The sequence below is a fragment of the Hemitrygon akajei genome, chromosome 1 (genome assembly GCF_048418815.1).
Source record: "Hemitrygon akajei chromosome 1, sHemAka1.3, whole genome shotgun sequence".
Lineage (NCBI taxonomy): Eukaryota > Metazoa > Chordata > Chondrichthyes > Myliobatiformes > Dasyatidae > Hemitrygon > Hemitrygon akajei.
The window spans coordinates 200453918-200466576 of record NC_133124.1 but is presented as its reverse complement, the minus strand read 5'-3'; the positions used below and the strand labels follow the sequence as shown (position 1 = coordinate 200466576).

General features: G+C 45.9%; 1 protein-coding gene and 1 long non-coding RNA gene across 2 annotated transcripts in view; one reads left to right on the top strand and one right to left on the bottom strand.

Annotated features, from left to right (window-relative positions):
• The window catches only part of LOC140734546 (uncharacterized), a 49893-nt gene extending 48560 nt beyond the window's left edge, over nt 1-1333 (bottom strand). The window contains exon 1 of the long non-coding RNA XR_012100559.1: nt 1016-1333. This is a non-coding gene — a long non-coding RNA (uncharacterized lncRNA). The remainder of the gene's footprint in view (nt 1-1015) is intronic.
• Nucleotides 1334-1362: 29 nt separating this feature from the next.
• On the top strand, nt 1363-7473 carry LOC140734541 (neurofilament medium polypeptide-like). The gene is made up of 3 exons (XM_073058661.1): nt 1363-2415; nt 2872-2996; nt 4006-7473. Exons 1-3 carry the CDS (start codon nt 1363-1365, stop codon nt 5339-5341), a joined length of 2514 nt encoding a protein of 837 aa, XP_072914762.1. The 3' UTR covers nt 5342-7473.
• The last annotated feature ends 5186 nt before the right edge of the window (nt 7474-12659 follow it).

The window sequence follows — 12659 nt, the reverse complement described above, 5'->3', positions numbered from 1 at the left end:
CCCCTGCATTGCAACATGCTATCTTCCCCGTCACCACACCCAGCCATATGCAGTCAAGCGACCCGAGAAACAAGGCAGGAAAGGACAACAGAATCTTTGGTGAATTATCTCCATCTCGCACATGTCGCAGACAAGGGCGGATGAAGAGGAAACACAGAGAGTGACACTGGGAGAGGTGACAATGGCCCTAAATCAGCCTGTATCCCCTTCAGTCCGAACGTAATATGTCTGAGTCACTGAATCTGATGAAAGAGAAAAGTGCGGTTACCGCACTAAACCATGAAGAAAGAGATGTGGAGGCGGGGTGTGGGGGTTGAGTACAGGGGTGAGATGTGATCACAATAGTGCCCACCCTTGCTTCTGAGGTCTGAAGCCACACACACACACACACACACACACACACACACACACTTCGCAACCCGAGCCTGCCAGCTCATCTCCCATCTCACACCCGGACTCTGCGCTCTCACCAGGAGACATGAAGAAGGGCCGGTGCCTGGCTCGCCACGAATGCTTGCAACTCTTTACATTATATTTTTGGAGGAGGGGAAGTATAAAACAAGAGTGGGGAGTAAATCCCAGTCGGGAGACTGTTGTCCCCTGACTTTTCAATAAAACTCGTCCCATGACCCCACCCTTCATATGCCACAGGCAAAGATGCCCTGTCACCCAGTAATAAAACGCTGGAAGCCTAACAAACAATGGTCTAACACTGTCTAACAAACAATTGCGGACATCTCAACTTCCGGTCCCTTTTATATCATAAATGTATAATATTTACTCCAAACAGTCAGAGTCGGCTCGTGTATCTTTTAAATCAGAACAGACGACGCAGAATAAGGCCCAACTTCTTCATCACCCCGGTAGCACATCAAATATTATAAATGATATAAAATCCTTTGCACTGTCCGGTACGTTTAGTCTCTCTTAGCTACATTAGGGGTTGTTTACAGGGTTCAACCTGTGCACACTGTATGGCTTTTAATGATCTGGGGGTTTCATTTATATTGCTTACCTTAAATAGAATAAAATATCGACAGCCCCGTCTCCTGCTGCGGGAGGTCGGTCCGGGTGACTGGGGATGTTTTAAAATTAATTTTACACCCTGATTAATTCGAGCTTATTGGAGATTTTACAGCCGGGCGGGCGAACGGCAGAGAGCTGCCGGTTTCATTTGGCACCCGCCCAAAACACGTGGACGGTTCATCAGGGGAGGTAAAGACGGCTGTACACTCCCCCCGATCAATGGGGAGCCAAGGCGGACCATTCTTGCCTCGTTAGCGATTATGCCGCGGGTATATAAAGGGAAGCATCACCACACCAAGTCCTCACTGTGAACATCTCTCGCAGCCTCTTCTCAAGATGAGCTACATCCTGGAGACGGTCGGTAACCCTTCCTCCTATCGGAGAGTGGAAACCAGGAGCTTCAGCAGCCGAGCCAGTGCCTCCCCGTCCAGCGGCTTCCGATCGCAGTCTTGGTCCCGGCTGAGCCCGAACCCGGCGGCGTCTTCCTCCGCCTCCTCTTACCGGCGTATAGCCAGCGTCCACGCTCCCCGGGCTTACAGCTCTTCCGACAGCATTGACTTCAGCCAGAGCAGCGCCCTGAACGGAGATTACAAAGCCATTCGCAGCAATGAGAAGGAACTGCTTCAAGGTCTCAACGACCGGTTCGCCGGCTACATCGAAAAGGTGCATTACTTGGAGCAGCAGAACAAGGAGCTGGAATCCGAGATTCAAGCTCACCGCCAGAAGCAGGTGTCCCACGGGCAGCTGGGCGATGTGTACGACCAGGAGATCAGGGAACTGAGGTCCCTCATCGAGCAGATGAACCATGAAAAAGCCCAGATCCAACTAGACGCCGCGCACTTGGACGATGACTTGCAACGCCTCAAAGACCGCTTTGACGAGGAGGCGCGCCTGAGGGACGAGACCGAAGCCGCCATCCGTGCGCTGAAGAAGGAGACGGACGACGCAGGGCTGATGAAAGTGGAGATGGAGAAGAAGGCGCAGTCTCTCCAGGACGAGGTGGCTTTCCTCCGCAGTAACCACGAGGAAGAGGTGGCTGATCTCTTCGCCCAGATCCAAGCCTCCCAGGTCACAGTGGAGAAGAAGGACTTCCTCAAGACCGACATCACCTCGGCTCTGAAGGAGATCCGCTCGCAGCTCGAGGGCCACTCGGCCAAGAACATGCAGCAGGCCGAGGAATGGTTCAAGTGCCGCTACGTTAAGCTCAACGAGGCAGCCGAAATGAACAAGGACGCCATCCGGACGGCCCGGGAAGAGATCGGCGAGTACCGACGCCAACTTCAGTCCAAGAGCATCGAGTTGGAGTCGGTGAGGAGTACCAAGGAGTCCCTGGAGAGACAACTCAGTGACATAGAGGACCGCCACAACGCAGACGTGTCAAACTACCAGGTAGGAAACCGCACCAGTGCGGAACATTGTAAGCAACCGGAATCCAGAGACCTGTTCGGTATCCAATCCAGCCAGGCAGCAACTGTCCTTCAACAGTCATTGGATACGCATGTCAATGAATACTATCTTCATTCATTTTCTCTTTTCGGGATAATTCGTATTTGAATTAACTGTTCTCTTTTGCGTGTGTTTGGGTGGGGGGAGGGGGGGGAGATGATATTTAAATGTCCAAACCCTGGGCAGCCATTCTTCTCCGCGGTCCCACTTTTACGGAGGGTTAAAAGTCTTCCTGTCCTCTCCCACGTTTAACATACCCCTTTATATTGACGAACTTTTTACAACTCCTCCATCAGTTTGCCGCGAGCCAATGCTGGGCTCGAAGGTCCTGTCTCCATTCGCTTTCAGCCCACTGACTTGACCCTTGTGTGTGCTTGTGTTGTTGTCTGTCACATCCAGGAAACTGTCCAGCAACTAGAGAACGAGCTCCGAGGTACGAAATGGGAAATGGCGCGTCACTTGAGGGAATATCAGGATCTGTTGAATGTTAAAATGGCTCTCGACATTGAGATCGCTGCCTACAGGTACGGAGGTCACAAAGGGGCGTTTGCAGACGCTAAAGAGGTCCCGGGGTGGGAAGGGGTTAAAAGACGTGTCATTTAATAAGGAATAAGACCTGAATCTTTAAGGTATCATTCCTTTAGTCGCAGTTGCGGAGGGCGCCCTCGTTCGCAGTGCAAGAGCCGTTAGTCTTTTCAACACAAAGGGCGGGTGTGTCGGCCGAGCAAAGCCGAAGCTAATAAGAAAAGGGTCGAGTTAATGTCACCCTTGCGCACATCGCAAGAGAGGGGCAACAGTTTATTTCCTGATGTGAGGGTAATATTCTCAAACTTCCCCCTCCTACCATTTCCCCACCCGCGTGAAAATCTCCTGGATGCATCCTTTGGATCAAACCCCACCCCTTTACATCGAAAATGATCCAATGAAATTCCAGCGCGGTCTGGTTTGACTCCCTGTTAGAATTTCCGCCTCAGTACGAGTGTGGCAAAATATATCTTTTTACATTTATGATCTTTTGAGATCTGGGTTGTGGCGAAATTGTCGTGGGAAGGTGTGGAACGTATTAAAAAAAACTAAACACGGACATATTTCAAATCGTACAAGTGATCGGGAAGGCCAACGACAAATCCAAAAAAAGCATTCGCCGAATCGATTTAACTCAGCAAATGCTACCTTAATAATATATTTCCTATTTCTCCTGCGCGATCTCTATGTCTCCTCACTCCCATCTTTGTCCCGGATTACATCACTCGTTCCGGTCTCAAACCCGGACCTTTCTAAAATGCCAACACTGCTGTCACCGTAGCAAACATGCAGGGCTCTGCCGAAATGTCTGTACTAAATCCTTTGGCTTTCGTCGAATTTCACACTGAACAGGTTAGTTCTACAGGCGGCGCTCTTGAGTTAGGATAGTTTTTGATGCTCACTGGGGAAGATGCCTCGTTAACCCGGTGTGTTCCCACACCCATGCTACCCACATTCAACCTCTCTCTCTCTCTCTCTCTCTCTCTCTCTCTCTCGTTCTCTCTGCAGAAAGCTTCTGGAAGGCGAGGAATCGAGGTACACGTTCTCTGGAAGTGTTACTGGCCCATCCATCCCCTACAGATCCCCGTCCACACCCACACCCCCGATGAAAGTGCAGAAGGCGAAAGAAACTCCGAAACTGAAAGTCCAGCATAAATTCGTGGAAGAGATCATCGAAGAGACGAAAGTGGAGGACGAGAAAATGGAGATGGAGGACCTTGACTTGGCCGAGGCGGTGGAAGAAGCTGCAGCTCAAAAGACTCCAGAGGAAGAGGGAGAAGCCGAGGAGGTGGTAGAAGAGGTCGTTGTTGCCACGGTAAAGGCTGAGGTTCAGGCAGAGCCGGAAGGAGAGGGCGAGGAGAAGGAGGCAGAAGTGGCGGAAAAAGAAGAAGGCGAGCAGGAGGAAGAAGAAGAAAAGAAGGAAAAGGCTGAAGAGAAGGGAGAAGAGGAAGCAGAAGAGGGCGAGGCAGAGGGTGAAGCTGAAACAGAAGAGAGTGAGGCTGTGGAGGAAAAGGTGGAAAGTGTGAAGCTGGAGGAATCAAAGGCTCTTCCAGCAAAGGATGAGGCTAAGGAGGAAGATAAGGAGGAGGAGAAAGAGGAAGAAAAGAAGGAAGTAGAGGCCGGCGGTGAGTCCGACAAAGAAAGCACCGCAGATGTTGTTAACGGAAGTCGGGATGACTCAAAGAAAGAGGAGGAAAAAGCAAAAGAGGAGGTAGCTATCGAGAAGACCAAGAAGGCTGCAGAAGAGAAACTATCCCCGAAGGAAGAAAAACTATCTCCGAAGGAAGAGAAACTTTCACTGAAGGAAGAGAAACTATCGCCAAAGGAAGAGAAGCTATCGCCGAAGGAAGAGAAATTATCACCAAAGGAAGAGAAGCTATCGCCGAAGGAAGAGAAATTATCACCAAAGGAAGAGAAGCTATCGCCGAAGGAGGAGAAGCCACAGAAGGAAGATGAAAAAGTAGAAGTGGAAGAGAAGAAAGAGGAAGTGAAGGTCAAGGATGAGGCCACCGTTGTCAATGGTGAACCGGAGGAGAAAGCAGGAGATTCAGATGTCAAGGAGGAAGAAACACACATCATTTCCAATGGTGTTGACAAAAGCCCTGCTAAGGGTGACGCTTTTGACACGGAAATTCTCCAGATGAAGACAGGAACAAAGACTATCCATAAAATCATGGATGAAAGCGACGGGTCTACGAAACACATCAAAGAAATAACGAAATCTGTGACGGTGACCCAGACGGTTGAGGAGGTGGAAGAGGTCGTCCAGGAGACGATAGTGTCCACCAAGACGGTCGAGAAGACCTCACACTCGGTGCTAAAGAAGGAACAAGAGAGCGAATGAACGAGGCCTCATGAGGCGGAGGGATGCCCGACAGCTAAAGATGCATGGGTGTGATAGCTTAAATGGCCTCAGGCAGAATGGGTTTTCCCGTGAGAGACTCCAGACTTCCCGTCTTTTCCTTTGTGCAATAGAAGAAACTGCATGCAAGTTAACAATGTGCCTCCACAGTGCGGGAAACTAAGGAACACCGGAAGAACAATCACGACACAACTGCGAAGCAAGATGCATGGAAGAAGACTTCACTGAATTGTGATTCACCACACGTGACCAAGAGAGGTTATCTCGATCTGTTGGAGGGGCGCTTTTGAGAAAGTCTAAAGATGTACAGTGCCTTGTAAAAGTATTCAGTCTCCAACACTTTGTTCACATCAATGAGTATTACAACCAGGGATAATGATCAATTTAACCGAGAATTTGTGAATCAAATGTTTTTTTTTACTGTAGGGCCTCCCCCCACAAAAATAGGGGAAATTGAAAAGCATGAAAAACTAAAAATTCAAAGTGTGAAATGTCAGCAGTTCAAAAGTATTCATTCCCCTTTATTCAGTACTTAGTTGAATCACCTCTTGCAGCTATTACAGTCAGTGGTCATTTTGGATAAGTCTCTATTCGGTTTGCACAACGAGATGAAGCAAGATTCGCCCATTCCTCCTTACAAAATTGCTCGAGCTGTGCCAGGTTAGTTGGGGAGCAGTGATGGAAAGCAATCCTGTGGCCTTGCCAGAGATATTTGATCGGGTTAAGGTCGGGACACTGACTGGGCCACTCAAGGACATCAATTTGCTTCATTTGAAGCCACTCCCTGGTTGCTTTAGCAGCATGCTTTTGGTTGTTGTCCTGCTAAAAGATGAGCTTCCTCCCCAGTTTGAGGTTTCTGGCAGAGACTAGCAGTTTTTATACAGGATCCCTCTATATTTAGCAGCATCCACCTTCCCATCAATCCCATCCAGAGTTTCAGTCCCTGCATCCCCATAGTATGATGTCACCTCTGCCATACTTTGCAGTAGGGATGGTGTTACCTGGCTAATGTGCAGTATTAGATGCACACTACGTGTACTGTCTCTTGTTGGGGCCAAAAGTTCCACTCTCATCTCATTCAACCATAGGATCTTTTTCCACTTCTTTACAGTATCTTCTAAGAGTTGCTTTGCAATCTCTTGATAGACAAGGATATGCATTTTTAGCCAGGGCTTCTTCCTTGCCACTCTTCCATAAATATCTTTTTGTACAACTCCTTAGAGACTGTGGAGCCATGAACTTTATCTCCAGTTGCAGCCACTAATTTCAGCAGTTCATGCAGAGTTACTGTTGGCGCCACAGTAAACTCTCATAGAAGTACAAGTCTTCTCTGACGACTGAGTTTAGAGGGGTGGCTTGACTTAGGCAACGTGGCTGTGGTTTCTTTGTTTCCACTGTTTTACAATGGATTGCAATGAGCTCCGAGATATGTTCACTGCTTTTGAGATAGTCCTGTGTCCTTCCCCAGATATGTACTTCTCTATTATCCTTTCCCTGACTGGCATTGAATGCTCTTTCAGCTTCATTTTGGTTTGGTCCGTTGAAAATCTACCATCCAGTTGGACCTTACAGAGAGAGGGGAGTATTTGTTCAGGTGATCCATCAATTTTCTACATCAAAAAATAGGGTGAGTTGTTAAGGTAATACACAGTTTTGCACCTGAAAAATGTTAGTGTAGTAATTATAAAGGGAATGAATACTTTTTCAGCCTTACAATTTTTTTTTTAATTTTTAGTAAATTGTTGACAGATTTTGGATTTTTTCTTTTGATTTGACGTTGCAGAATGTTTTGCAGATTAGATTTAAAAACCTATTTCAATATTTTATAAATTTTAGAAAATGAGAAATTAAGATGTGAAACTAGTTATGGTGGGGGTTGAATACTTTTTCAAGGCACTGTATTATGCAAAGAATAAACTGAGCCAAAATTTAAAAAAAAATCCTTAGCCTTAAACAGCTCATTATGGTTAATATATGGTTACCTCACGAGTGCTATTAAAATGGACTCTACTGGTGGGAGGGAGGGTCTAGTGATCATTCACCAATATGCCACAGTTTATCACCCCATGTGACACCACTGCAATATTTGCTGAATAAAATACATATTACAAAAATCTATGTCTGGTTTATGAGTCTAAGGAGGCTATGAGGTGGGATAGGAGTGGGAAGATTGGTGCTGGGCATTGGCATGAAGTGATATTATTGGAAGACGTCCCACAGCCGGACCTGGGAAATAATTGGCAAACCCAGGATGGTAAATTGTGAAGATACTCTCGAAATAGATAACTTTCCTGAATTATAGGAAGTAATAGCAGGGCAGGTATCTGTTTGTAGGATGGGGTTGGTGCCTCTTCAAACCTGGAATAGGAAATTGATTTATATTATTAAGGGAAATCCAATGTGCAACAAGTGTAGAGTGTTTCATAACCAAACTGTTGTTCAATAGTAGTAGAAATGCTTGAAATCAGCTGATTAAAAGGTCAGAATTTCTATTTTAATACATGATTACGATCAAAGGTTTTCACTTTGATTCTTGCTGAATATTTTAGCAACTACTTTGAAATTCACAAATTATGCTTAGTAGGTTAAAATAGGGACTCAAATTCTGCTCAGTATAACCATTCAGTGGAAAGAATAAGATCTAGGTTATCACCCATTTTTTCCAAGTCAAATTACATATCAGAGTGAGCACTGATTATGTTTGAAAGATAGCCAAATCTCTCCTATTTTCAGCTCCCATAGCCACCCCTTTTTCTTATCATGCAAACACAAGCGAGCACAGATGCTGAAGTCCAGTGTTATAATCTGGTAGAGGAACTCAGAGAGTCAAGCAGCAACGTTGGGAGGAAAGTCGACATTTTGGGTCGAGTCCCCCCCCCCCCATCAGAACAATTCCTTTCCTCATACTAATGCTGCTCGACCTGCTGAGTTCCTCCAGCAGATTGTATGTCACTTTGTTTTCGTGCCATCCCTGCCCCGTCTCAGAGGCCCAGACCACGGCTTTGTCAGTTTATGCTTTCTACCACTGCATCTAGGATGATCTCATCAATTAGCTGAAGGTCACCATTTCCTTCTTACACAATAAAGAACTCACCCCTCGTTCAGAATGTAAATTGACGTTCATTGATATTTGGACGAGTTCCTTCATCTCCAACCCACTCTGGTCCCATATGTGTTTTGTGTTTTAGCAAGGACACGGATTCCTTTCACTTCAATGCAAGTAATAAAGAGAAATACGAAGGAATATTGCTAACATATATTACAGCAGCACACACAAACAGTGGGAGGAACTCAGCAGGCCAGGTAGCATCTATGGAAAAGAGTATTGTTGAAGGATTTCGGCTGGAAAAGTTGACTGTTTACTCTTTTCCATAGGTGCTGCTTGGCCTGCCGAGTTCCTCCAGCAGTTTCTGTGTGTTGCTTGGATTTCCAGCATCCGCAGATTTTCTCTTGTTTGCAACATATGTCATTTCTGCCTAAAACTATATTTAACACTGGATCGTCAACTAATTGGATCCAACCCAAATTTTAATGTGCTATTTCAATCATTATATTTGCAGGGATGTACTTCCAATAACACCAGTAACAGCTCTGAATTCAAAGCTCCGTTTGTGATATTTTACCTCTCATACATGAAATAAATCTTGCCGCATTTTTCTGATAGACAGCGGGCTCAATTGGAAATACTGAAGCCTTGCCCCATTTGTAGATGGATCAGACATTTCGAAAAGTCTGCCCCTTCTGGAGTGCGGGGTGATTTGTTACATTAGCCGCAGTGCATTAGTGCTGTGGGATTAAAAGGGAACTGCGTCGGAAAGTCATAAACATCCCAAGAGAAATATATATTTTAATGAGATGACAATGCAGTGAATATTAGAGAGCCACCTCTTAAGTCACAATTACTGCCAAGGAACCTTTTTCTATTTTAATCAATAGCTTGTTATCCTCGTTAACATATGCAACCAAAGGTGGTGACTGAAATTCGGCAGAAGGTGCCTGGGGCTCGTTCTACAACTGCAGGAAGCTAGTTTGTAGACTAAATATTAAACGATTCATTTAGGTGTAGGATACCACTCTCCCCCCACCCCCGGACCCTACCAGCATCACATTCCACGAGCTTAAACAAAACTGTTTCCTCTTCCAGTAGCCACAGTATATTTTTCAGCACTTTCTGTGCTGGACGGCACACATTTCAGCAGCGCACTTTTGCGGACTGCTCCATTAGAGCGGAAATTGACCGTGTCGTGTTCTTCTATGTCCAGCATTCTACCAGCCTTCGATAAAAACAAAAAAAAATTAGAGCTCGTCAGAAGTTCGGGCATCATTTATGTAGGTAGATCGGAGTTAAAGTTTCAGGACTATAGCATTTTATCCGATGGTGGGCTATGACTGCGTTAAACAAAAGACGTTTAGTCTGTTCCTGTGTCCACAGATTTTGTCTGACTGAATGCTCCCAGGGATTTTCTGTATTTGTTTCAGCATGCTCTGCACTGCACGGAAATGCGACTCACATTTCAGCACCGCAGCCGTGTGGACAGCTCCCCTGGCGGAGGTGGAGCGGTTTGCTGTTCCCAATGCTCGTTGCAACCACGTACAAATCCACTGTGCAATGCGTCCAAATCCGGGGACTGCGGCGTCTGCGCATTGTCTAGCTTAAAGTGAAGTGCGAATAAATTCAAGTAACTCTAGTAAATGCAGCTAATTTATTGAGGAACTCCTAGACCTGAAGATTGCCCGGAGAAGGCAGGGCAAGTTCTCTGACCGAAGCCACACACATCTTTATCTAATAAAGTTAGACATAAAAGCGATTTGATATTGAACTGTGGGCAATGGAGGCAATGACCTAGCGCTATAGAAATATTAACAAGGCCATCACATGTGCTAAAGGAGTGGGTAAAATGTTATTTCAAATGTGAATTATTGTTACTGTAAGTTGTGTCTCAAAGTTATCTACCACCTCCTTCGCTCTCCCGAATCCCCCTCCCAACCGCCCCCGCGTCCTTCAAACATTCGTCAAAAGATGACTCATTGTTTTTTGTCAGAGTTGCGCAAAGTCCTTGAAACGGCTGTCCTCTCAGGCCGGCCGCTTCCCAACTTCTGATAAAATGCACATCATAACTGAATCGTTACTCTGTGTTAAACCTAAATCGCAATGAATTGCTCAGAACGAGAATAATCTTTGCTTCTACAACCACCCCGACCCCTACCTCCACCAACCACCGCCCTTAAACCGCAAAGAGACTCATATCCATTTCTAGAGGGATATGCAATCTTTCCTTCAGATGGATATCCGCTTATTGGTAGTTTGCAGAGCCTGGGTTGGTTTAATTGACGCATTTGGACTCTCTCTTGTAATAAATGCAGTTTTACATATCTGCTGCCCAGGGAGTCGTCGATTTTTATCTGCAGTGAACACCATCGTCATCTCCCCATCCCCCGCCTGTCATCTGCAGAGGGGTTTGCTCCGGGTTACGACATTAATAGCCATTTTTTTACAGCATTGCGGGGTTTTAATAATTAAACAGCCACAATGCCCACTGCTGAAAGTTTGCTCCCCTTCTATACAACATCCTCGCCTTCCCCTTAGTTTGTAAGTAAATAGACACAGTATCTCTATTTAGTGTGTGTGTGTGTGTGTGTGTGTGTGTGTGTGTGTGTGTGTGTGTGTGTGTGTGTGTGTGTGTGTGTGTGTGTGTGTGTGTGTGTGTATGTGTGTGCGGAAACAAAACTCAATTTGCTAGCAAGTTCTTACTTCTTTCTATGCGGCTGGTGCACCATATCTTTTGATCGCACCACGCGTACTGGAAGATCGCCCATTGGCTCTCAGAGTCGAGGGAAATTGGCGTGAAACTAACAGGCCATATGAAGCCGGAAAAACAGCAGCTGCGGAAGCAATATACATTTGCTTTCCAGCACCCCCACCCCTCCATACACACACACAAACACATTATCTTTCGTTCTCTCTCTCTCTCTCTCTCTCTCTCTCTCTCTCTCTCTCTCTCTCTCTCTCTCTCTCTCTCTCTCTCTCTCTCTCTCTCTCTCTCTCTTCTCTCTCTCTCTCTCTCTCTCTCTCTCTCTCTCTCTCTCTCCTCTCTCTCTCTCTCTCTCTTCCTTGAAATACTAACCAGTTGGTTCTGCAAACACTTGGCTCCCCTCTGCGACCCAGCATATATCGACAGCCCTAAAATACTCACTATGTTAACTGATCATGGAGAAACACCGTCTCGCTCTTCTTTCCAACAATCCCCATCCCTCTTAGAACTTAAAATGAAATTCAAACAAATATCAAATAAAAGCGTTTATCAGATGTTTACAATATTCTTATTTTTTGCTATGTTAATTTAAACGAAGTATTGCGCGAATTTCTCATATGTCAATGTATTTAGGGAAAGATAATTCAATAGTGAGATTAGGGTGTCTGAAGAATTAACCGCACCGTACTCCCCGCCAACCCCTGCACCAAGAAGCGAGGTATCTAGATGCTGGATGCGGGAGAGGACCCAGCTCGCCATGCCGGTGGAAATGGGCGTCTGCAGCGGTGAATAAAGCCATAGTCCGTCCAGAACTGGTGCAGAAGTGTTGCAGTCATGGTCTGTGACGTCACGGGCTTCCCCGGGATCCGTGGTATTTAAAGGAGCCGCGCATGAACAGCCTGGCTGTGCCGTGATCACATTTTTAGTGATATAGTTAATGCAGTAACTTATTCGCTCCGCTCCTATTTCCTTTAATTATTTCAGAGTGTGTATAAGGACATTATTTTCACTTTCAGGATCTCAAAAGTAGTCGCATATACTTTTAGCGATTAAGGCAATTCAGGAGAGTGAAGGGCAGAGAGAGTCGAACACAAAATTAAGCAACGGCGAGCACAAGTATTAAAATAAAAAGGATATAAACTCAGTTGCAGTAGCATAACAACCTTTTATTTATATAGCGACTTCTAGTTCGGGGAAATAAATTTCTAAGACGCCATACAAAGGTAGAATCAGATAGCTGTTGGTTTGAAGCTTAACAAGATACAGAAAGAAACGATCAAATGCTTGTTGGATTGAACAAGCATTTGAAGAATTTTTGAGGAGGCGAGTGATGTAGGGAGGTTACAGAGAAAGTTTCAGAGATTAGTGCTCCGTAAATCGAAGAAGACACGTCGGTGGCGATACTGAGCAAGTAGAGGCGGATGTGGTCAGCAATTATTGCCCGGAGATACGGAGGGGTGAGGGCCTGGAGATGTCCAAACAGCAGGATGGGGATTTTTTAATGCTGAGGTACGGGGCGAACCGCGCAAGTTAGGGCCTCTGGTTAG